At 44.2% G+C, this 24803-nt stretch overlaps 2 protein-coding genes across 5 annotated transcripts in view; both read right to left on the bottom strand.

Annotated features, from left to right (window-relative positions):
- The window catches only part of zgc:92140 (uncharacterized protein LOC447854 homolog), a 28542-nt gene extending 19474 nt beyond the window's left edge, over positions 1-9068 (bottom strand). Inside the window, exon 1 of one of the 2 annotated variants that reach the window (XM_061078406.1) lies at positions 8877-9068. The gene's annotated coding sequence lies outside the window, so the exon portion shown is untranslated. Of the gene's footprint in view, positions 1-8537; positions 8602-8876 lie in introns of those variants that run through there. The other variant, XM_061078407.1, reaches the window with a different exon arrangement.
- An 848-nt stretch (positions 9069-9916) lies between these two features.
- On the bottom strand, positions 9917-22978 carry edem3 (ER degradation enhancer, mannosidase alpha-like 3). Of its 3 annotated transcripts, XM_061077699.1 has the most exons (22): positions 22087-22978; positions 21774-21952; positions 21634-21679; positions 21097-21197; positions 20897-20936; positions 20507-20619; positions 20223-20376; positions 19599-19733; positions 18196-18301; positions 17823-17920; positions 17180-17305; positions 17008-17091; positions 16680-16763; positions 16281-16405; positions 15930-16101; positions 15685-15830; positions 15425-15569; positions 14578-14769; positions 14133-14298; positions 13093-13278; positions 12634-12681; positions 9917-11153 (listed from the first exon to the last, which is right to left on the bottom strand). In XM_061077699.1, the coding sequence occupies exons 2-22, from the start codon at positions 21860-21862 to the stop codon at positions 10795-10797; spliced, it is 2715 nt and encodes a 904-aa protein (XP_060933682.1). In that variant the 5' UTR covers positions 21863-21952; positions 22087-22978; the 3' UTR covers positions 9917-10794. The 3 variants fall into 3 exon arrangements, with proteins under 3 accessions (XP_060933682.1, XP_060933681.1, XP_060933683.1); XM_061077698.1 differs by having other exon boundaries at positions 21774-22978; XM_061077700.1 differs by lacking the exon at positions 12634-12681 and having other exon boundaries at positions 21774-22978.
- Positions 22979-24803: the final 1825 nt, after the last annotated feature.

The following is a 24803-nucleotide window of genomic DNA, read 5'->3' as shown; positions in this document are numbered from 1 at the left end:
CCGCTTCATATCCAATTATTAAAACCATAGAAATGTTGGGGAGCGCCGGAGTTCATTTGCCTGTGTTTCACTGTACAATGAGATCAGTGCGGAGACTTTTAGCATTGGAGACGTTAGCTGGAATCAGCCCGAGTAAGAACAGAGCCACTCGGTGCCACATGTGAGACCACAGTGGGGCGTTGCTTGGGGTTTGTTCAACCCACAGGAAAGCTGGACTGTGCTGCTCCCAGCTCCCTGCAGACAAAGTGTGTCAATAGGACAAGCTTAGTCTGGCAAGTCAGCCAAGACCCTTGCACAGAGCAACTATCTTCCACTCCTGCTGTCAAACACACACACAAAGCACACAGGCTGAGCCAACATGATCTGAGAAACAGACAATGTCTGAAGGGGATAAGAGTCCTTAATACCAACTGGCACACGACCACCTCACAATCCATGCAACTTCCTCCAGATGCTCAACATTCATCTCGGGGCATATTCGCCAAAGCCACGTAGAAGCCTAATTTAGGGATATAAATACCACTGTGATGTCAGCTGGCAAGTCTTACGTCATCTCTTGCTCAACTCTAGCAGCGAGTCTCCCGTCAATGTTTCCCTCCATAAACCATCTCAAAAACATCAAAAACAAGGAGGCATCCGTAACACAAGGCAAACACCCAAGCCCTTTACAATGAACGGGATTTGGCAAACTCAGAGGCTTGCCCATGCCTGCATACCTGGAGGTGTGACATGACCTGCTGAATAAGTCTCCTTTTACGAGTCAGTTTGTCCAAGGAGCGACTGAAAAAAAAAAAAAAAAAGCACAGCTCAGGGAGAGATGTGAGCGTGCGTGCTTGCATAAACACACAGCGTGGAGACAGGCCGGGCAGTGTGCAGTGCGAGGGTTTCTCAAACACAGGGTTGTGCCAGAGGAGGCAGAAGCCACCGCAGAGCCGGAAAAACTGGCTGAGCAAAAGTGAGAGAAGGAAGACGACTGCAGAGGGAGGTTTTTTTCGGGAGTCATGCAAGAGGTTATTTTTTGGTGTGGATTTGATTTCCTCCTTTGCGTATCAGTTGTTATAGTAAGGCTACTAGTAACAGGTGTGCCTCGGGGAGAGTCCGGGCTGCGGGGGGGGGGCGGTCTTGCAGTTGATTGATTGTTTCTACCTGTGACACAGCAGAGATTCATCCTCTGCTCCATCACGCTGCTCTGCTGGTCTTCACTGCTCTGCATTAATCTGCGGTGACTAAAGGCTGATATATGCTACTCCGTTTGTTATGACACGGACAGAAACGGACAGAGAAACGCCCTCTCCGAGCGCCTCGGACAGCTTTTCGTGCACAGTGCAAAAACCCGCTGTCACGACTTTAATTCCACTGCTATCGTGACACTGTTTCTACAATACCGTCATGTTAGAAGCAAACACTGGGTAGTAGTTAGTATCGGGAGTCCCTGCTGACTGTGTCTGGAAGCTGGGGGGAAGCTAGCTAGCTCCGTCTAGCTTCAAGCTACACAGAGCTTCAAGCTGTGGAATCAGCAACACAGTTCGGACACAAGACCGGGGAACCGCTGCACTAAGAAACGATTACATCAGCATTTTGACCTGCTGGGTGTCACTTTATTTTATTTAGTTGCCATCGTAGCCTACACTGTGTGTGAGGGAAGTGGCGAGTAAGTAAATAAACAGCGTGGACTTCTTCTGATTACTCGTGAGGTAGGCTTCTCCAAGCTTGTCTTCCGTTGCGCCACCTACTGTTCTGGCGGTGAATTGTTTTCAGACGGATGGTCGTCGGAAAGGCATAAATCAAAAAGACTCTCTGGTCTCCGTGCGTCCCTCTCCGCGAAACGGATACGTAGAAGCATAATTGAGCCTTCAGTCTGTCAGCGAGTGGAGGGTCTCGCCGGGGAAACGGCTCAGATGAGGTGGTACGCCAGCCATTTCCTAACACATCTTATCTCATGATCAATTTAGTGCATGACGGGCTTTACAGTCACCCTCATTAAATTTGCTTTATAATATTAGACAAGGTAGTTTTGAGCTGAGGCGAGGCGACCTACCTCTGTTATGAATCACTGCAGAACACCAGTAAAAAGGTGAAGCGACGTGCTCACACATACCGTCACCAAGTGTTTCAGCCCACTGCAGAAAATACTGCAGGAGACTTAAACATTTTTCACGACATCATGATTTCTTTTGGATTTGCCGCAAAAAATAAATCATGATCTTGTATTCTATCTATCAACGGGCTGTCAAAGAAATTCTCTGCAATTTCTCCATATGCATAACAATTGATGAGTCTGTAAAAAAATGATTAACCTAGCTGCTGATCCCGTCATGCAGAGTTTAAGAGTAAGTGCTTGTGAGAAAAAAGCAAAAGAAGCTTCCATCTGGTGACACACTTCGTAAAAGCACAATGTTTATGATCATTGATACGCTTCCTGCTTTATTCACCACCTGACATTGTAATTTGGAATGAAGGGATCATAGAACTGAATGATATGGATCAAATGCTTTATCGTGGTTCATTTATAACGTGTAATCATTGCCCTTATATATTGGCGGCACCACCTTTCCAACTGTGACATGTTGAAGTTGCATATGGGAACAGGGCCCATCAGACACCCAGAGCTATTAAAACGATAAGACAAATCTATTTGATCTTACTTACCCTGCTGATCACACGCCCCCAATGCAAACACTTCCTGCTGACTAACACAGTTCTTATTGTGCTGGTTGTCAGCACAGCAAAAATCAAAATGTCATATGTGAAGTAACTTCCCCCGACACTTGGCTGGAGAATCAGTGCTGGGTGCTGCAGTGGGTTGGAGGGCGTCTTCTCCCAGTGACAGAGCAGAGCTTCAGAATAACTCCGTGGCCAACGCGCCGTAGTATTTGCTCCAACCACGCAGCAAATGCTGCAGCTCTCCTCTTGTCCCAGTTTAAGCACTCCATCAGTCTGACAAGCCTGGGAAGCGGTGCCAACCCACACAGGCTGGCTGACAGCAGAAGGCTTCTCCTGAGTGGTGAGCCGCTGCTGTACATCCCCACTCTATGTCTCTCTCTCCCTCCCCCCCGCCCCCACTGTCTGCTGTTTCCTAGTTCCCACTCTCTCTCATAACAAGGCTGAAGTGGTCACGTGGGGGGAGTTGGGGTAAATACAGGTGTCCCACTGTTCTGTTTGGTGAAACCGTGGCCAATCTGACTGACAATAAGAGGCGCACTGCACAGAGCCAAGCCATGTGCTGGTAGAGAAACAAGAACAGGTTTCACACGAGTTGTTACAGACATATACTTTGGCAGGAGGCCTACGCTGTTTCTCCAGGTCCATAAAAACCAGTTGAGCTGAAAGTGAGACGTCTGCACAGAAGACAGCAGGAGAGATCAACAAAGGAGTCAAAGCAGAAAGTGGTGAGCATTGCAAAAACATTTCAGATTGCTATTAGTAGTCTAACCTCAGATGCCAGCACGGTAGTCTAATTGAAATCTGAGCCGCATTGGGATTCAGCTTGGTGCAGGGAGAACCAGACCATACAAAAATGGATTGTTCCACTAATACAGACGAGGCGTCAGGATAAAATGTCTCCTCTGAGGCCTATTAACAATCTGCGTTCATATCACCGACTTCTCACGAGCGAGACGGATTCCCTGGAAGAGCAAGAACGCAAGTCGTCACGCCTGTTCTCATCCCTCCCATACAAAGTCCTCTGTTCTGCAGCTCCCTGTTGTGACTGAGGTGAAGGCAGGTCGGAGCCTGAGGTGACTGGTGGCTGCGGAGCGGGAGCCGAAGAAAGAGAGGAACAGTAGGCAAGTAATTATGTGGAGAAATGCTGTAGTGATATTACGAGTTCATCCTGCACGGACATGAAACACACAAACAATCTGTGTCATTTAAACAAGCTGTCGACCTGAAGCTGGTACACACACACCTATTTAAACTTGTGTGTGTTAACTTGTCTGCAGAGATTTTCTCATCACCTCCCACAAGGAGGTTCTGTTGTCACCCCTGTTTGTTTGCTTGTTGGTTTGTTTGTTGGTTTGTTTGTTTGTTTGTTTATGAGAAAGATGATGCAAAAATGAAACACTGCGAATAGTTTACCATTTTGACTGATTTCTCAGAATAATTCATTGACAAAATCAGGCATTTTTAGGGGACTGATATGCAATTTGGTGCAGATTATTATTATAAAGTTGAATATGAGTGAGTAACTGTTTGTTCACCACATTTACAAACAGCGAGCAGCACATGGTTGATAAAGCGGGACCTACTCAAACACAGCAGCTACGCAATGTCAAACATGTTTACGTTTTCACATCCAAATCTGTCTGCGTCGTGATATTCATTAGAAACTATCACAGCTGGAGAAATATAATGATCAATTTGTGCATAACTAGCATCAACGCTGCAGGACAAGTTGCCAAACTGATCGGATGAGAGTCTGCGTGTGTGTGTGTACTGGTTCGAGCTCTTCACAGACCAGCTTCGGTTGAGCCCGTGTCTCATCTCTCCAACGTGCTGCTGTGGAATACCCACAATGCTGTTCTTTCAGATGCAAACCAGTGTTTTCCACCTCGTCTTTCATCCTGAACAGCGACACACACATGCCACAGCCAGGGAACATTTCCCTCAGTGGACCATTCAACTCTTTGTAATCAGCTGTCCAAGAGACTAATGACACACAACGTGAGGCTATTATAATTCATTATCAGCTGACGGTAATGATGCCGCGCATTAGGGTTGAACTTTATTAACCACATATCACCATGACAAATGTATGCGAAACCACCTGAGAGGGTTTCTCTCAGAAAACTGTTCAGCCTGGATGGTGAAGCAGATCCTTCTGACATTAACATTTGGAGCGGATTTGATTTCTTTAACGTTGTCTGGAGGGTTTTTTCAACAATTATGATAATAATGGTATTTGTATCTGATGTCAATACATATAAATGCAATATGGTGATAAACAGGTCAATCAGCTTAGGCAGATAAATGCGCTCTCTAAGTGCTGTTCTAGTTCTGTGATGAATTTAGTTCAACAGCCTGAAAGACTTCCACATATGAATATAGAAGTTCTTCTATGGTTTCTCACTTCATATTCATCTTTTAAAATCATAAATGCATATTTTAGATGCTGACAGAAGAGCTCACGTGTGTCAACCGAAAGAACAGCTTGTCCAAGATGAAACAACAGAAATTTGCACAACAACAAAATGACTGAAACTATCTGCCAATTAACTGATGAGAATAATTTCTGTTTTGAAATTTTTTAAAGCAAAGACCTCAAACAGATGCTGATTCCCTTGACTATAAATATGCTACTTTTCCATTGTATTATATATATTGTATCATACTTTAGGTGCAGGTTTAATTCCTGCAAGAACATGTAATGTTTTATGATCAGTAAAAGTCTGATTCCACTTAGAAAAGCAGCAGGTAAGAACAAACGTTACATACAAAATAGCACATATAATAATGAGCTATTCCCCCACATCATTACGTCTATGCCAAGACTGAAGTACTTATTAAGGTCATATTTTTCCCACTGTCCCCTGTCTTCATATAAAATAAGTGGACTTTTATTCAACGGTTGCCTGCTGAATGAATGGGCCTGCAGAGATCCTGTCGGAGACCATGTTATCTGTGGTGGTAGATGGGAAACAGATGCCTTCTGTCTGATGGGAAAAAGTCATGGAAAGATTCACACAGCACTTAGAGTCTGCACAGAAGTGAGAATCACAGATAAGATAATAAAATGAAATGGCGAGCCAAATCAGTACTGGGCCCTGTCTGCTCGTTCCGTCCTGACTGGACTCTGAACACAAACTGCAGTGTAAACACACAGCCAGGGACACTCTGCTGTGTCATGTGACAGACACGAGCGCACACAGCGTGGGTGGAGGCTGCTCGGCCGACCCCTGCTGACTCTGAAGGTGAGGAACGAGCGACAGCAGAAACAGACGACACGATCCACTGATACACACTAAATATAACACACGACACAAGCCCAGTTTTCAGGCTTCCTGGTGCATCATTGGCTGCTTTGCCTGATTATTCAGCGAGGCGAAGAACCCGATCGGCCGGCGAGCCCCTCACTCAATCTGACAGACACGCAGAACCCGGAGGGATCGGGTTGTGCTGGCCTTGCGCTTTTCTGCACCGCAATACAGACTCATCACACCTGACAGCACCGAGCTCTGGCATCAAGAGAACACTCGGCACACGCAGAAAACACAAAACCTGGATGTAAGGCGCTGTCATGGTGGGAAACTCCCTCCCACGCCCACGCACAAGAGACGGACAAGACATCCTGGTAACCATAGAAACCCTCCACCCACTCACACGGTGACATCACGGGAAGTGCATCACGACCCAAACCCCCTGTTGGCTCGACAATCACCTGAACCGCCCATTCATCAGCTCAAGGTGGAGAGGCCACAGGTGGACGGGCCGGACGGATGGGGCGGGCGGATGATGGTGATGATGATTGAGGGGAAGAGGAGGAGGACTAAGAATAGATGCTCATGCTTCGGAGTGGAAGACAGAGAGGAGGAGAAGCGAATGAGGAGGAGTGAGACTCTTTGCATTTCAGTCTTGACGGCTTGCTACCGGAACTAAGAGCCATATGCGAGAAACAACTCATAAGCGTGCGCTCTAACACACACACACACACACACACACACACACACACACATATATATATGCTCTGGGCCAGTGTGGGAGGGTGGGAGAGAGGCAGATGGAGTCAGAGAGATGAAGACAGATAAATCAAGCAGGGAGGGGGACTCACAACATCCACTCACAGGATTGCGGGTACTCAATCGTAACCTATATAAGCCCTGATGGAGGCGGCTGGTGACAGGATGATGTGCACTGTAATACCGGCCGCAACAACCTACTTAACACCAGGGGGCCGCACAGCCGGCAAATGGATGTAATGGTGTGGTGTTGATCACTTGAGGACCTACACTGTAGCTAATGGCCATACGGCAGCATGAACACACAGCAGTCGATAAGGTGGCATGTGGAAATCCAGGTTATGTAAGGTATATAGTAGGTAAACTAGTGTCTGAGGAAGTGGGAAGGATGGTGTTGAAAGAGATACAAGATAAGTTTAACCTGCAAATGAGCCTGTATCACACGTCTAGTTCCGGCTACGGTGACTTTCCTCATGTTATCCAGCGGCAGAATCATCACTTAGGGCCGGGCACTAAAACAATAACAACCAAAACGGCCCTCAGTAAAATGCATGCCCCTGCCAAGGCCCAACAGTCCCCTTCAGTTCAATTCAAGCTGCACCCAATTGCACACACTCCTAGAAAATGTCTAACTTGTTTTCCACCAAGATCCATGAATACACCAAATAATTTTCTGAGGAAATTTGTGAAAAAGCCCAAGAACTTGCAATGACAAAGAAAGTGATGAAATGATTTCCTGGATCCAAACTAACTTTTATTGGGTTCATTCCTGACCCCATCCTTCCACCAAGTTTTGTGGTAACTTGTCCAGTAGTTTTTGCGTAATCTAAATAGACTAAAAGACTTGGGAGGGGATCAGCTGACACAGATTTGATAAATGTGTTTTGCTGTTTCTAATCTAGAGGATTGGCCATTCTCTGAAATGAGGAAGTTTAAAACCAAAACCTTCACCAAGGAAAACCAGTCTTCTGACATCTGACATTCATTGTGATAGTTATCGATAACGACCGATACGAATTTCCTTTATCTTGATAACGTGTTTTGGCCTTGATGGCCCGGCCCGGCAGCAGCATGTGTCCTCCCTCTGAGGCAAACATAAAAAGATAATAAGCAGTTTTTAATGCTCCAGAAGGCTACTGGTGAGGTGTGGTGGCTATTCCCATCCTGCTGGAGGATCTGTGGGCACACACAGAGGCTGAGGAGCAGCAGCAGCAGCAGCCCGGGTCCTGGTCCTGGTCCTGGGGCTGGAAGCTGGAGCTCAGGCTCAACAGCTGTGTCCAGCTGCGCTACAGGGACACACTGGGAGCTTTGTTTCCCACAGGGGAGGCCGAGCTGTGGGCAGAGAGGGGGACTGCACAACGGTCTCAGGGAGAGAGTGTGCACAGAGTTTCATTTCCACAAAAGGTTAACGGTCTGTGGCTTCAGACGGCCCCAGGTTTCTCTTCCTTCTTCTGGGAGTTTCTCCATTAAAACCCCCTGAATGGCCTCTGAGGAGCGGGCACACAGGGGGACAGACAGGGAGACAGACAGGGAGACAGGCAGGGAGACAGACAGGGAGACAGACAGGGAGACAGGCACGGAGACAGACAGGCAGGGAGACAGACAGGAAGACAGACAGGAAGACAGGCAGGGAGACAGGCAGGGAGACAGGCAGGGAGACAGACAGGGAGACAGACAGACAGACAGGCAGGGAGACAGGCGGACAGACAGGCAGACAGACAGGCAGGGAGACAGGCAGACAGACAGGCAGGGAGACAGACAGGGAGACAGGCAGGGAGACAGGCAGGGAGACAGGCAGGGAGCCACAGCCAACCAGGATGTGGAGACTATTTGAAAATGAGCCGAGCACAGTCACACACTCACAATGAGACCCGTCCATGTCCTCTGAGCGCCCGGTGTGGTTGAAATGATGGGATAAAGCAGCGTTAGGGAGCCAGGGAGCCCCGCCACCCCACCTCCACCTCCAGCAGCAGGAGCAGCAGGAGCAGCAGCAGCAGGAGCAGGAGGAGCCGTCGGGCTGATTTAGCTGCTCCTGCTGCTGCTCCTGCTGCTGCTGAGGAAGGAAGGGACTCGCCAGGTTCTCACGGCTCAGTCAGGAAACAACAACAAAAGACAGGAGCAGAGAGAGAGAGAGAGAAGGAGCAGCAGCGGGGTCTCCACCTCCGGGACGCGGGGAGCGAGTGACTCGGGCTGGGTACTTACTCAGATGAACCGGTTCCGCTCGGTCCACTGTCCACTGGAGGGGGGGGGGGGGGACAGCCGTGTGTCGGGCGGGAGCTGCGTTATGGAGAGAGAGCTCCGTGCGTGGAGGAGTGCATGTGAACCGCGGCGTGCGTCATTTCAGCAGGACGCCGCTGCTGCGCGCCGCAGCGACCGTGCAGCCATCTTGGCGAAGTGAGCTGCCCCCCCCAGACCGAGCATCCAGGAAACCCTCCAATCACTGCCCGAGCCGGACCCTTGTTTTGGTAACACCAATCAAAGCGAACGATCCGTCCTTTGATCCACCACTTTCAAGTGTTTCCAATCTGATGGAAATCCATAAACAACAAATCATGTTTTCCAACATAAATTCCAGGAGTGGTTACTATTGTTCACTATTTGAATTTGATGCTATTAATGCTTATTTCAACTCCATACATTTGCACAATTACTTATATATGTGAAACTCAATCAATAATACGTGTGATACATTATTAGTCTGGTATTCCTAACAAGTAGTTTTACTGTTGATATTTTAGGTGCATTTTGCTGAGGCTATTGTGTAACTTTAATACAGTAAAAATATAGAAGCCCATTTCCGCCTTTTTGTTATAGAAGCCTGTAGGTCATTATCATGTGAAACCATTTCAAATCAATGGCTCAATATCCCAACACAATGACTAAATATTTCCAAATAACAGTATCGTTAAATAGTGACACAATATAATATCCCACTATGTCAACGACATAGACAATGACTTACTTACTCAAAATGTCTTGGTAAATCAAAGTAATGACTCACTAAACCATAATAGTGACTAACTGAATAAAAATCTCCTGGTAAATAAAAATAATGACTCACATAATTAAAATTACTTACAATTCAAAATAATGACTTAGCATCTAAAAGTGATGACTTTATAACTCGACTTGAATGACTTAGTATCTCATACTTTCGATTTCATCTCATAATTTTGAATAAGCTTTCCTCTTTTTTACTTTCAATATCAGAAAGGGTCATCCGTGAAAAAAAATTCACTGTCTTCCTCATTTCACACTCTTGATTTTTATTTAATTTCACCATGTTCATATATTGTCTTATTCCTGCTCCTTCCAGTCAGCCAGCAGGAGCAGCGTGACAGACAGATCACATAGCGCCCCCCTGTGGCGGCCCGTGGGTGTGTAATCCATCCCACCGTGCTGCTGAGGGTGTGTCTGCTCCACCGCATGTGGTCCAGAGTTTGTTGGTGGAGAAGAACCAGAACCTGAGCGAACACCACTACATCGTTTCGGTTCGACACATCTTGACAAATACATATTTACACCGACAGATGACTTTATGTTGCCCCAGTGAGAGAGATTTGGTGTTGAGTTTTTCTACCATAAAGCCATGAAAAAAAACATCTGGCAGCTGATTCGATGACGCAGATTCCCACATGAATCAACTCACATTAATACAAATGATTCGGCCCAAGACCATGAGAACAGTTATTGTATCATCACAATTAATCATCACGTTAAAATATAATTGGTCGATGGATGAATTAGTCAAGAGCACAGTTGTTGGACCAGCATTCATTTGAGCAAAAGGAGTCAGAAATGCATAGAGGCCATCAATGTGAGAAGTAATTTGGACACAGTCTGATCCATGTCATTCGCTAGGTTTTGTTATGACAGATTTAACAGCAACTGCATGATAAAGTGAGGTAAGAACCCTGGTCTCTCATCCATCATCTACCAGGCTAAAAAGAACTTTGTTATGGTCCAGAATTACAGAGTGTGCGCTGCCTTGGCACAAGGTACTGTCCACAGAGGGCAAGAGAAGACACAGTTACTTAGAGTTCATCAGACTGAGGCTGGGGTGACGATGCACTCCCTTCAGGAGGTCCTTCAGTCACAGGGGATCGCAGCCCGACGACTGTCAGAGCTCATCCTTCTCCATCTGCTGGAAAGCCTCCAAGTCCTCCCGCCAATCAGCCAGCAGTTCGTCCACCAACTGGCTGCTCGAGTCTGTGTGGCCTTCAGCCTCGTCGCTCTTGTCAGAGTCTCTCTCCTCTTTGGGCTGAGCCGAATCAGCCGCCGCCTCGGTGGGACTTACTTCTGCTTCCGGTGGAATAACTTCCTCTGCGTCACTTGTTTCTTGTGATGGAGGAACCTCCTCCTGTGAAACAGATTCGTCCAGCTCCACCGAGCTCGTTTGTGTTTGGGTGGTGGATTCAAATGCGGTGGGCGTTGTTGCCTCAGTTAAGCAGTCCTCCTCCGCTTCTTGCACATCCGCACCTGAAAAGAAAGCAGGGGCGACATATTGAACTCTATACAAGAAGATGTGCCAGGACACACACACATATATACACACACACACACACACAGACACATACAGCGCTTTCCCTCCTGTTCAGTCTGTAATCTATACAACATGCCTCCTGTAGTCATTCTGAGTCAAAAATAGAACGATTTTCATCAAGAGGTTGTCAACCATAACAGCATGATGCTGATGGTGAGTCATGTTTCCCACAGGACTGAGCCTCTCTCACACAGCTGCACAACCAAACAGAGTCAACACAGAAAAGGAGTCTGAACAAAAATCTGTTCTATGCATTTGCAGGGATCTGGTTAAAAAAATCTCCCAAAAATCTGTAGTTTGTAAAAATGGGCCTGCTTCTTTGTCTGCCGAATATAAACATGTTGTGCTTTTTACTATGTTACAGTCAAAGGACTACACCAAGCGACTACAGGCAAGGACTTCAACAGCATAATTCAGGAACAGATAGGAACACAACACTGATCATTAGGGCGTCACAGTGGCTTTGTGGCTACAGGGACTAACTTTAAATCACAGGATTTGTGGTCAGGTGTCTTTTTCAGTAAGAAAACTAATCCTTAATGCTGCTACAGCCGACTTTGTCTTCCTTTTATTGGTCTGGTTAGGTTAGGTTGCATGAAGCCACATTTCGTTTCACTTTCTCTGCAGCGTTTTCCCGCATGATTCATTGACGCACATGCACGCTGACGAACGTCACTCTCAGCCAAAACAAGTTCTGAGTAACTGGTTCACAGACTTGAGAGTGAAAGACAAGTTCTTGTGTGAAATAGAGAAATGCCATACATTCCACTTGCAGGTGCGCACACTACTGCAGCTAAAACTATAAGGTGTGACTGTCTGCATGGATGGGTTACAAGTTCATGGACTATAGCACGAGAGTGAAGGCAAGAGCCAGCAGGCGGGAAATAGTGCTGCAAGTAGTGCTGGACACAGTACTACAATGCAAGTGTAAAAATGTTTTTTGGTTCATTAGGAAACTGTGACAGGACAATTTTGAATTTGGTGGTCCGTTACAGTCTAGATAATTAATGGGAAACAGTGCTTTGACATGGTGAGCTAGGCTAGGGCATTAACCTCTCACAGCAATCGTCTCTATATGCTTATTACCATTAGTTCTAAAAGTTTGCCATTTCTGACATCAATTACAGATGAATATTATAAAAAAGTAAACGTAGAGCAAAGATAAGTAGGAGTATATAAGTAAGAGACCTGTCATGTCCTAAACTCTGAGGGGGAAATGAACAAATATTGTATGACTGCACTAAACATCTTACACACAGCAGTCCCCGTGGATTGAGAACATAGTGAGGAGAGAAGAGGTGGGGACATTAAAGCATTTAAATATGATAGGGAAAATTGAGATTAACTCGAGGGAGAGTAAAACGTGCAGAATGTGGGTAACAGACAAAGAAAGAAGGAAAAGAAGAGAATACTTACTGCCCTCAACAACACTGCCAGGACCAGGTTTCTCTTTAAATATGGCTGCTGCTTTTCCAAATGGGAGAGGGTTATGTAAACAGAGGAGACACCGAGAAAGAGAGGAAAGGAAAGGCACTGTTACACTTCACCACAGGGTTCAGAGGGGTTTGGTAAAATGGGGAAAAGAAAGAAAAGAACGGGGATGCGATATTGATAAGGGTGTAAATCTTCACCATGCACAATTAGACCCACAGCTGGTGGACGGCTCTGAAATGAGTCACGATCTCAGAGACTTCAAATAACGCCTGAATCCCTTCAGCTCATCTTTATTTTATAAATCCGACCACATAATGGGGCGCAGTCAGTGAGGAGCTATTAGTACACCGATGTGATCAATCTTAGCCAGAGAGATAAGAAGAATAGAAATAGAAAGAGCTCAAGCCATTAGAGAAGGCATATGAGGGAGTAATGTCACACCTCGGTCTCTGGCTTTGTCGCTCAGCAGCACTTCCACCTCCCGGTACTCCTTCAGCGCCTCCAGCAGGATGTTGCCCTCCTTGTGGAAGAGGAAGAGGAGAGGCATCGTGACGTCATCTGTGCTGCGGCCGTCCCCGGCCATCTGAAACAGGGGAGCCGTGTCACTGCTGCTGCCCTCGTTGTCGTCTGGGAGAAGAGAAGAGAAAGGGAGCGAACGAGGGGAAAGAGAGATACAATCAGTCACTTAATCGACAGACAGACAATTAACCGACTATGATATAGATCAACAATTCAATAATTAACTCCATTAACAATGATAGATGTGGTACTTTTATTGTTCCCAGTTTCTCTGCTGAAAGAATTTCTTGTTCAGTTTTTTTGGAGGGGTTTGTTTGTCCCGGTGAGCCTGGGACAAACAAACCCCAAGATCACAAATACACGTGGCCGAAATTCATTTCCCTGTGGAGGCTGGGCTCAGTCTTAGGGATAGGGCGAGGAGTTGAGACGACCGGAGGAAGCTCTGAGTGGAACCACTGCTCCTTCATGTTGAACGGGGACAGTTGAGATGGTTCAAGCATCTAGTTAGCCTGCCTACTGGGCGCCCCTGGGCAGAATATAGAACTCGCTACAGAGATTACATATCCCATCTGGCCTGGGAACGCCTTGGGATAAGGAAGAGCTGAAAAACGTTGCTATGGAATGTCTTTTTCCGGAGATACACAGAAGACAACGATTGGATGGATGTATAGGTTTGGGATTGTTTTTTAGACAAAACAGAGAATTTGAAGACATATCCAAGTTGGTCATTATTCACTGTTCAGAATAAAAGATTCATTGAAATTATGGTATCTGTTATGCTGTCTTTTGTTAGTTAATCTGTTACTTTAATGCGAAAGAAGCTCTGCCTTATTATTATTATGTGATCATGCAATGTGCAGAACCCTTCGACAGTCTGTCTTCAAGATAATCCAATTATTGAGCGCTAATCTAGTCACTGAGTAATCATCTTCCATCTTGTGTCGTTAGCTGCTTGCACTCACCGACGACTATGCCTCCGATGGCGCCGGCCTTCTGGATGTGTCGGGCTTTCTCTGCAAACATGCACTGACCCCTCTGGAGAATAGCGATGTGGCCCTGGACATACTCAGCGTTTGTGATCTCAGAGCAGCCGCTGTAGGGTTCAGCCACAGTCACAAAGCCTCGGACCTGCACACAGGAGCAAAGAGGCAGAATCATTGTCCAGAGTGGAGGAACAAACAGTATGTAATTATGTTGTGTGCACTCCCGAGTCAGATACTACATGATCACTGCTGGTGCTGAAACAGAGGAAAAGTAGATGTTTCCTCTGTTGGAATATATTCTGCAAGAGGAAGTTCCCTATTCATAACACAATATAACTAAGTGGCTCTCCTCGGAAAAACCACAGTACAAGTCAAGTGCCCATTTGAAACCTGCCAGCTTAGTAGAGCTACAAAACCCACTCACCCCTGTGGAACTTTTGGACAGGTCTATGCCAAACTGCGCTGGGCCAGCGGTCAGCACGACCCTGCCAAGGAACGGATGCGAGACTATCTGAATGGCTCTGGGAGGCAGCTGCTCTTTCTGCTGCTGGCTGGACAGCTCCATCATTTCCTGCATGAAGCGCACGCCGTCCTCTGCCGCTACTGCGCTCACTGCCTAGGAGTGGGCAAGACAAAGAGAGAGAGCACTTTGAATTCAGGACAGAAAGAATACCATGGTTTTTAAAGGTTTGGAGGTACACTTGAATACGTCTGCCACATTACCCATAGGGCTTTACACATTTAAATAAAAAGCAGCAGTAATAAGTAATTTAAAAGTATTGTTATGATGTAATTTATAATAACATCATCATGACGTTGTATATACCATGTGATCATGAATGATTGGTCTCTTATCTTACTGATTGCAACAGTGCATTCCAGCAATATGATCATGCATTTCTTGAATGATAGTGTGTATAGCCCTACATGCATATTCATTTTTGAATAATGCATGACTACATTTTCGGACTTCACTGTGACATCGGGGCATCATTTATAAAATTATATCATATGGTTATCACGTGATGGGAAATATTTTTCTGATCACTATAATCTTTAGAACATCTCTCTAGCCCGCCTATTTGCAGATATACCTTGGGAAATGTGTTGAAACACGTGTCCGGCTTTTTCAAAAAGGTAGTTCCACAGATATTATACATTTTAAGTGTTTCACAATATTTTACATATTTAAGGATTAGCTGGCTTTAAACTAATGATACGGTAACAACATGTAATTACACATGTTTGTCCTTGGTGCTACATTGTTGTACCTGTGTAGCGTGTTGGACCAGTTGAACCCTGCCATCTTTCAGGTGGATGAGACTGACGCCCATCCGCCTCAGCAACTCCAGGTGTTCAGGGTTGTTTGCCATGAAGTCCTGAGCCCTCAAGGGAGGAGAACCCATACCGGGCTCCCTGAAAGGAGGGTGGGGAGGAAGAGGACCAGGATGTTAGCAAAATAAACAGGAACTAATAGTTATATAATAGGTGCAAATACATATCCTGGTTTTACTTGTATTTATGTACTTACCGGTAAGGAGCAGGACGGGGACAGCTCTTGTCCACAGCAGTACGGATTGGTTCTCTCAGGTTACGAGGGTAGGCGGGGTCAGGAAACAAGAGGCGGGTGTTGGGGCAGGTCCAATCAAAGTTAGTATCATCCAGCTCCTGCTGTGACTGAAGTATGAGCATATGAAAGATATTGTTAAAAACCAAACGTATTACTACTCTCAGATCTTTATTCCTTTGAAATTATAAGTGTATAGAGTCGATTACCGTTCTGTTTGAGGCGGTAGAGTAAGAGTGAGGGGCTGCAGAGAGAGACAGAGGGAGCAGGTGGGCCTCAGTTGTAAAGATGTAGTCCTCCACGTCAAAGGGTATGTCCTCCACTTCAGCAAACAGGAGGAACAGGTACTTGAACATCTCAGCGAGGAAGAACGAGTCCATTCTGAGAAAAAGAGGTCCTGTATGAGGTACATCTTTAAATGCCATAACAAGAGACAGATTGCTACTCTTAAATATAAGTATTAGCCGAAGACATTCAGTAACAGTTGTAATCAGTTCAATGCTTTACATCCTATTATCTCATGGTGTGTAAATTAGGGTATAGAGCGTTTATATTCTCACCGGTCCTCGTGGCTTCCAGTGCGCACGTCCTTCATGGCAGCGAAGCCGCAGGGAACACGGGCGAAGCGATTGAGGTTGTCCAGGATGGTGCGACCGGCCTCCAGGTAGTAAGGGTCTCCTGTGGCCTAGGAGAACGAACACACGGCAATGTGGTCATTACAGAGCATAGTACAACAACTATAAAAGGAGTAAAATCTTTTCAGGTGCACGACTTTTCATTCCTAAAACAAGATGTATTCGTAGTCCTGATGCCCCTTGAGAGTGTAGGCAAAGAAACTCAAGGTCAATCCTAAAGTTGAGAATATTTGACATAAATTGGTGCGGGAAAGTCCTTCACCTCTGGACTGTGGCAATGAAAAGAACAAGCCTGCAGTACGTCAAGCTTCCTTGATAAATTACCTTGTAAAGAAAATAGGTGCTCTCTGCAAACTCAGGCCTCAGGGGATGTTGGGCCCAGTGTACCCTGAAATCAGTAGTGAAGGCCTGGGGACAAACAGAGAAGGACGAAGAGGTCAGGACACCAACCCAAACGTTGTAATTAGAACAGACAGAGCAACGGGAAATGCAGCAGTGTCATGGAAAATGGAGGTTGGTTTCCTAAGAACTAGTTTAAGCCAATTCGTCATTTGACTCCATTTCAATGACACCAAGTTGTTTATTGTCAGGCGGGTAGAACATGATATGTAGGTGTTCTGTTTGTAGTTAGTTGTACAAAGAAACAGGTTACCTCTGGGAGGAAGTTGTGCTTCTTGGTAACTTGGTACAACATCTCGTGGGTCTCGATAGCAGGACGGATGTCTCCTTTCAACACCTGGGACACACACAATTATGTGACGTGAAATAGATACAGGACTCGACGGGTACAGTACAATCTTCACTTCACAGGTTCCAGTCTTAACCTGCAGTCCAGGGAAGAAGGCGAGCAGAGAGTCCATCCAGGTGCGAGCGGGAAGCAGAGGTTTGTGAATATGGACGTCCAGCAGCAGAGGAGGCTGGCTGATGTACTTCATTATAGATGCATAGTGCTGAATAAGAGAAAAGGATTGATGAGGTTTTAAAACAGGAAAATGTCAGCTGAGTAAGGTTTTGAAAAGGCCCATACTATGTTTTTCCTATCATTTAGTAAAGGTAACAATAGCCATTTTTCATGAAACATCAACCTCACCAAGTAAAATGCAACATGATCACCCAGCTGCTTGTTTGGCTCAACGAGACAACACCTTTGTTACCGTAGCCATTGTTTACACTTGATCCGGAGGCCTCTAGTTAAGGGGCATGGCATTTCAAACACACTTTAAGTGGTTGACCAATCACATTACAACAGAATGTAAGCCTATTTTATTTAGACCCGAAAAATGATGACCCTGTAAATGCTTTTGTTCAAATGTGTGAGGTGTGGAAATACACAGAACCCTGAAATGCATAAATGAAAAATGCCCCGTGACAAATGCTATTATGCACAGAGAGGTATCAAATAACTCTTTCAACTGTGTGTGGGTGTGTGTGGGTGTGGGTGTGTGTGTGTTTGTGTGTCCTCCTTACAATATTGAACCGCTCCAGAAAACTGTCATCTCCCAGGAGGATATAGGCCTTTAGTAGGTATTCATAGTACGAGTCAATTCCTGCTCCGACTCCACTGTCTGGAAACACACAATCATACTTTACCTCATAAGACAAGAGAAATCACACCACAGACTAATGTTACGTTTTCATTATCTCACTCCTTGTAGTCAAATCTTCTCTTGAGACCCAAAGACTCATAGCTGTGCTCTTAACTTTCACTTTCCCCTGATGGGGCTCTTGTCTTGTTTCTTTCACCCCCTCATCTGCCCTGTTTTTCATTCACACCCTCCTCCAAACTGTCAATCACTCATGTCATTCTTCCTCTCTCTTCCAACTCCCTCTCTTCTCTCACCTCTTCGGACCCACTCTCCAGAATGGATGTTGATGGTGGTTCCCACCAGATTGCTGTTCCTCTGTCTCTTCTCCCACAGGAAGTCCATAGCTCTCCTCGCATGGGCCTGTGTGAGAGGAAAAGTGCACTATTGATTAAAAGTAAAAGAAATTCTGCAGTAAATGTCCACTGAGGCAGTGATTACAGTGATTGACTATGTGCTTGCTCACCAATCCCCAGCTCTAATATGGTAACGCAGGGGAAAAGAATGAACTCTTTCACTAATAGATCAATTTTTCATTATATTGGCTTTAAAAAATTTACAAGGATAAAAAAAGCTCTAACTTTTTTAAACAGCCAAAATAGTTTATTCTATTCCACCTCAGGAGATAAACATTAAGAGGCCTGTATTTCAGAAGGCATTTTGAAGACTCATAGGAAAACCAAACATGTGAATATGATTATTGGTGGTTGAATTGAATTTGTCTGTTCGAGTAACTACTAACCCAAATCTAGCTTATAAGAAATGCATAAAAAGCAAGGAAACATTTATTTTTCAATGATTCCTGAAGATCACAATAGTAAAGGGAAGATAAAGGGAGAAATTAAAACAAATATAAAGGGAATAAAAAAACTTTGACAAGCAGCAATTTCCAATCTGTGCTTAAAAAAGGTCCAGTCTGTAAGATTTAGGTGAAAGTGAAGTATTGGCAGAAATGTTATATATAATAATCCCTGAGATGTTTTCACTAGTGTGTTACTCTGAGTACTGTATACGAGTATGGTTTTCATCTCCCCCCCCCAGGCATTCGTGAGATATCATGTTCACGAGAATGAGATGGAAAGATGGATAACCTGAAATCACAAAGCCTACTGCCACGGCTGTCGTCAGCATGGAGTAACAATAAAATCCCAAAGTGTTACCTGAATGACACATAAAGAAAGATGAGCCATTTGTGAGGTGTGGCAGGTCAGAGCTGATACTGGTGTCTTCAAAGCATTCTAATAAATAAACAGCTAACACCTCTTTGACAGTGGTGACAAGTGAATGACAATTTTCAGCAAAGAAAATATTCCAGGAGAATAAAAAGGACTTACAATTTGGTATTATAACAGTGCTGTTGGTAAATATTGAGGTATAGTCAAAAAGGTGAAATCATTTAAGCTAAGAGATTATAATATATGCATGTATATAAATATATACACTTATTTGAACATCAGCAAAAATCTGTTTCCATTGAAGTTTAATGAGGTAAACCAACATGGTGATTGTTGATATTTCCATTGTGTTACTCATATCAGTTCACCATTCAAGTCGATATAAAGAGGTTTAAAATAAGTAGGTAATAAGTGAAATACATAAATTCTAACATAATAGTGCGGCTATGAGAGGGTTTGATCATTATCTGATGAATGTGTGATACCTCAAACACAGGATCCCCAGTGAAGCGACTTAAGGCAGCAAACTCCAGAATCATGGTTCCTGCACACGCGGTGCAAGTGTCCGTTTCTGTGCCCGTTCTCGACGAAGGACCATTGACACCAAATTTCAAGTTTACCTGTCGAGCATAAAAAAAACATTTAAAAAAAAAATTCTGTCTGAAAACTGATCAGCCATCTGCGTGCAGAGCGGTGGACACATTACAACCCTCGGAGAGCGAGTATAGACTCAAATTTTATAAATTATAAATATATAGGGTATATTATATGAATTTACACTAATTAAACTGAATATTGTTTCAACTTTTTTTCAACAAACAGACTTTGACCGAGTCCAGAAATGCATCCATCAAAATTGAATCTTCTCACTAAGTCAATACCACAAATGTAAATCACTTTCAAGCAGAACAATCATTGTCATGAATTAATACAATATAAAAATAAACTGTATTCATATCCATTACATATTTTAAAACATGAACATAAATAACACGCAAGTCCTGTGCGTACACAATTCTTGATAAAACATCCCATTTTATAAGGTTTGCATTTGTTTCTGGCCTTAACAAGCTGAATAAGTATGTGTTCAGTGTGTGGGTCAGTCTCACCCGGGGGTAAGGCAGGCCACTGCTGGTGTTGAACGCCGGCAGCAGCCGGAGACCAATGTCTTTGGCCATATGTAAGAGCTCATCCTGGTACCACTGCATGTGCTGACCGCCCTCCTTCAGCATCACAGCCATGGAGTGTCCTCCTAATAGACCACTGAACACAATAACAGGGGAATATCAGTACAACACAATCCACTGATGTCTTCTGTCTTCCGTTTTGCTGTAAAATATGTGGTGTATTTCCTAACAGTCATGATGTGTTAATAGTTCAATTCAAATCTCACCCAAGGACTCGAATGTTGGTTTCAAACACTGACACCACAATGTCGTTATCCAGCCTCACATCTTTTAAGACTCTCCTCACTGCGACCTCGAACTCGATCGTCTTATTTAGAAGCTGGCAATGACAAACAGTACATGATTATAAGGTTAGGCTGAATTATAAACCTGTTCACAGTCTAAAAGTGGAGGAAAATACAATTGATTATGTTCAGAATAATTTATGATCAAATGTTTAACAAAAGGAACTTGTTAATTTTGAACCAGTAATATTTATATTCCTTCAGACTCCCAGAGACATAACATCACTATCATTAAAAAATGAAAAGATTTCCTTCTATACAATGTACGTCGTTACTTCACTGTATATAGAATCAAATGAACTATATACTCACCACCAGAGTATCCAGAGTATCTATGAGGGTCAGAGAGAACCTGAAATATACAGAAAATAATAATTAACCAAAGATGCTTAAGAAAATGCTTAAAACATTTTTGACTCAATGAATGTTATTCAGCATGTATTAGTGCAATCTGCCTCCACCTTCTCCCACTATTGGGAGTGAGAAAAACCATGGTGCAGTACGGTACTCACTTTCCCAGAGCGTCGTCTACGTCACCTCGACTGGGTTCAAGCCCTCGTACTCTTCCTCTACACGTCAGAGGCATCAGCTCATCTGCTGGGTAGGCGTGGTCCTGGCAAACACAAACAAACATGCTTTTAATGATCGGACCTTCAGTTCTACTGGTTTTCTTTAAGTGTTCAGCTCAGTCAGATTAGTCATCTTAAAATACACACGGTATGAGACATGAAAGGCGTTTCAAAGCCGCATTGAGAGTCATTAAAACATAATTTTTCTTCATTGCACCAGCGACTCTTTTACCAGATATAACGTGATATAAATACAAAGAAAGCCAGGTTTATGGTACTTCTATTTAAGTAATATACCCATTTCAATGTAAAATGTAAACATAAAGGCAAATCTGCTCTGTATTTCTTATTATTGTCAAACACATGCTGATGATGATATGTCGGTGAAAGGCTCATATCGACTCATATTTTTCCTGAATTAGGTTAGGCAGCAGAACAAATACCAAAGTATTGAATTCTTTCTTTCTTTGGAGAACTTACCATGTAATTCTGATATGCATGGTCAAACATCTCAACCACTTGGTTCCTTTAATGAAGAGACAGAAGAAACACACACCAGTCAGGCTATTATTTGTCCTCAACTTAATTTCCAAAAGTGTTGTAAGTTTTTCGGAGCTCACCTCAGCCTGAGCTTCTCCTCTCGGGACATGGCCTGTCCGAGGCTGCACATCGCTCCACTCAGCATCAGGAGGAACAGAACAGGCGCCATCGTGGTGGACGGGCAAGACCACAGCACTCAACAGCAGCTCGGCTCTCAGTTAGTCAGTCACTGAGCAAATATCTAGTCATTACCACGGCCCTAACCAAACAGCACCAAATAACGAAGACACCGAGGAAACGTAAACCTACTGCCTCCCATTTGAGTTATACATCATCTACAGTGGTAATATACAGCATCTGATATAAATCCTAGTTTTTTACTCAAGTACAAACCTCGCCTCTCACTCTCCATCTGTCTCTCTCTCTCTCTCTCTGCTGTCACCTGCAACAGGACTGTAACTGAAGAGAGTTGGTATACATCACACGCAACTTATGAAATCACTTTTAGCAGGAATGTTAATTAGAGTGATCCGATAATAAAGTGTCACTGATGTCGCCCTTATCTCCCAGTGCAAGGTTGTTCCCAGTCCTCCTCCCAGCAGGTTGCTCTGTCACACCTGTTTACTTTTCCACGCTGTGACCCGGACCTATCCTGACCGGAGACACGTTGTGTGACACGTTGCAGTGATAAAGACCAACATCACAAACACATCACGTAACCGAGCAAACCCGTTTAATCGCTTGAACCCGGCGATCGGAGTATTAAAATGGCAGTGATCGTATTGTCAGCGATTGTTAAGACAGTGATCGGGGAAATTAAAACGTAGCAGCATTAAAGACATAGCGTCATCCTTAAAGACCAGTTGTCTTATTTGTTTACGAGCCCGGTCCTCAAGTCGTTTACTTCATCTACAGTTCACAGCAGGTTAAACCCCAAAAGTCCAGCTAACAGCTCCGACAGCCTCCCGGTCATTCCAGCTCCTGATTTGTCCCCTTTGTATTTTAGATATAAAGTTCAAGATTTCCTCCTCTGATCTGTTTTCCTCCGTCACCTAATCAGACGAGAGCCGCACTTGTCACTTTGGAATCAGCCAGGTAGCTAGCTGTGCTAACTAGCCGAGCTGGTGTCCTCGGACAGACCGACAACACGACACAAATCAACACAAACTACGTCCATCGTGGAACCGCGGGCCTGTTCGAGTGGTTTCCGCTGCCCTTTGGGTGTGGAAGGAATATTTTAGCCGTAAGCTGTAGTCTAGCCGAGCTAGCAAGTGCGATACTCCGGATGTCCCGATGAAAACGTCCACAACATCCGCTTCCTGTTTAGAGAGGCAAAGCCGCCCTGGGTTTTGCTTGTCAGGCATCATTTTCTTAGCAGGCTGATAATCAAATAACCTGTGCTTCGTTGAGATGCGTAGATTCCACTCACACCGTAGTGAAAGCTATTTATTACGCGCATTTGATATAATTCTAAGAATAAACTGTTGTTTTATGGCTTTAGAAGTGTGGACACAACCAGGCGGAAGAGTTACCTGAAGGAACTCACGTGGAGAAACAAAATTCCTGTCCACATCAGACCCGCCCATTCTCACCAGTGTTGCCTTCAGTGGTGGCTCTGAAAGCTCGGAAAAATCCTAAATTTATTATTACAGCCATCAAAGTCAATGATGTAATTAATATGCAGAGTAATGTCATTTAAAATGAAGTTTAAGGTTTCCACACACACACACACACACACACACAGACACACACACACACACACACACACACACACACACACACACACACACACAGACAGACACACACACAGACACACACACAAAATATACCAGGAGAATAAAAAAGGAGTTACAATTTTGTATATACACTTTTTTGAACATCAGCAAAAATCTGTTTCCATTGAAGTTTAATGAGGTAGACCAACATTGTGATTGTTGATATTTCCATTGTGTTACTCATATCAGTGCACCATTCAAGTCAATATAAAGGGATTTAAAATGAAGTTTAAGATTTCCACACACACACACACACACAGACACACACACAGACACACACACAGACACACACACACAGACACACACACACACAGACACACACAGACACACACACACACACACACACACACACAGACACACACAGACACACACACACAGACACACACACACAGGCACACACACACACACACACACAGACACACACACACACACACACACACACACAGACACACACACAGACACACACACAGACACACACACAAAATATACCAGGAGAATAAAAAAGGAGTTACAATTTTGTATTATAACAGTGCTGTTGGAAAATATAGTGAGTTATAGTCAAAAAGGTGAAATCATTTGAGCCAAGAGATTATAATATATATAAATATATACACTTATTTGAACATCAGCAAAAATCTGTTTCCATTAAGATTTAATGAGGTAGACCAACATTGTGATTGTTGATATTTCCATTGTGTTACTCATATCAGTGCACCATTCAAGTCAATATAAAGATATTTAAAATAAGTAACTAATAAGTTCAATACAGAAATTACAACATATTTGTGTGGCTATGAGAGGGTTGGATCATTATCTGATGAATGTGTAATACCTCAAACACAGGATCCCCAGTGAAGCGATTTAACCGTCCTCACACAGTCAGTGATGTGTAAAGATTCTACAACAAAAAAGTGTGTGGATTCAGATTGGTCCGAGTCAAATACAGTTTGTTGTGGTTTTAATGCAATGCAAAGATGTTTTCGAATGATGACCGTATCAACAAATATCTGTGTCCTAAAACCATAGACAGGAGGCCTATATATTGTACAGATGGACGACATGACAGCTCCCCAAAAGTAAGGCCAAAGCCTCTTGAGCACCACCTGGTGGATGGTTGCCATATAGGACACAAACCCACCTCCTTGATGTTAGTGGAAAGAGACATGGACTAAATTTAAAATACAAGTGAAATACAGTTTTCTCAAAATTGTTTTCTACCAATTTATTTGGTTCTCATCACACTAATTTTTTTTAAAAAAAGTTTGGCTTAGTTATTTGATGCTATAAAAACAAGGGGAAACGTCATGATTGACAGCTGAGACTGATTCACGATCG

The sequence above is a fragment of the Limanda limanda genome, chromosome 9, assembly GCF_963576545.1.
Source record: "Limanda limanda chromosome 9, fLimLim1.1, whole genome shotgun sequence".
Taxonomy (NCBI): domain Eukaryota; kingdom Metazoa; phylum Chordata; class Actinopteri; order Pleuronectiformes; family Pleuronectidae; genus Limanda; species Limanda limanda.
This window is presented reverse-complemented; position numbering and strand designations above follow the sequence as displayed.

Excerpts from the sequence above, each read along its gene's own strand:
- edem3 (XM_061077698.1), bottom strand. The coding sequence starts at position 21,862 with ATGGCGCCTGTTCTGTTCCTCCTGATGCTGAGTGGAGCGATGTGCAGC. Across the intron at positions 17,306-17,822 it reads TTCTGGAGCGGTTCAATATT|CACTATGCATCTATAATGAA; the intron begins GTAAGGAGGACA and ends TCTCTTATTCAG. Across the intron at positions 15,570-15,684 it reads CCCCGTCCTGCTCCTTACCG|GGAGCCCGGTATGGGTTCTC; the intron begins GTAAGTACATAA and ends CCCTCCTTTCAG.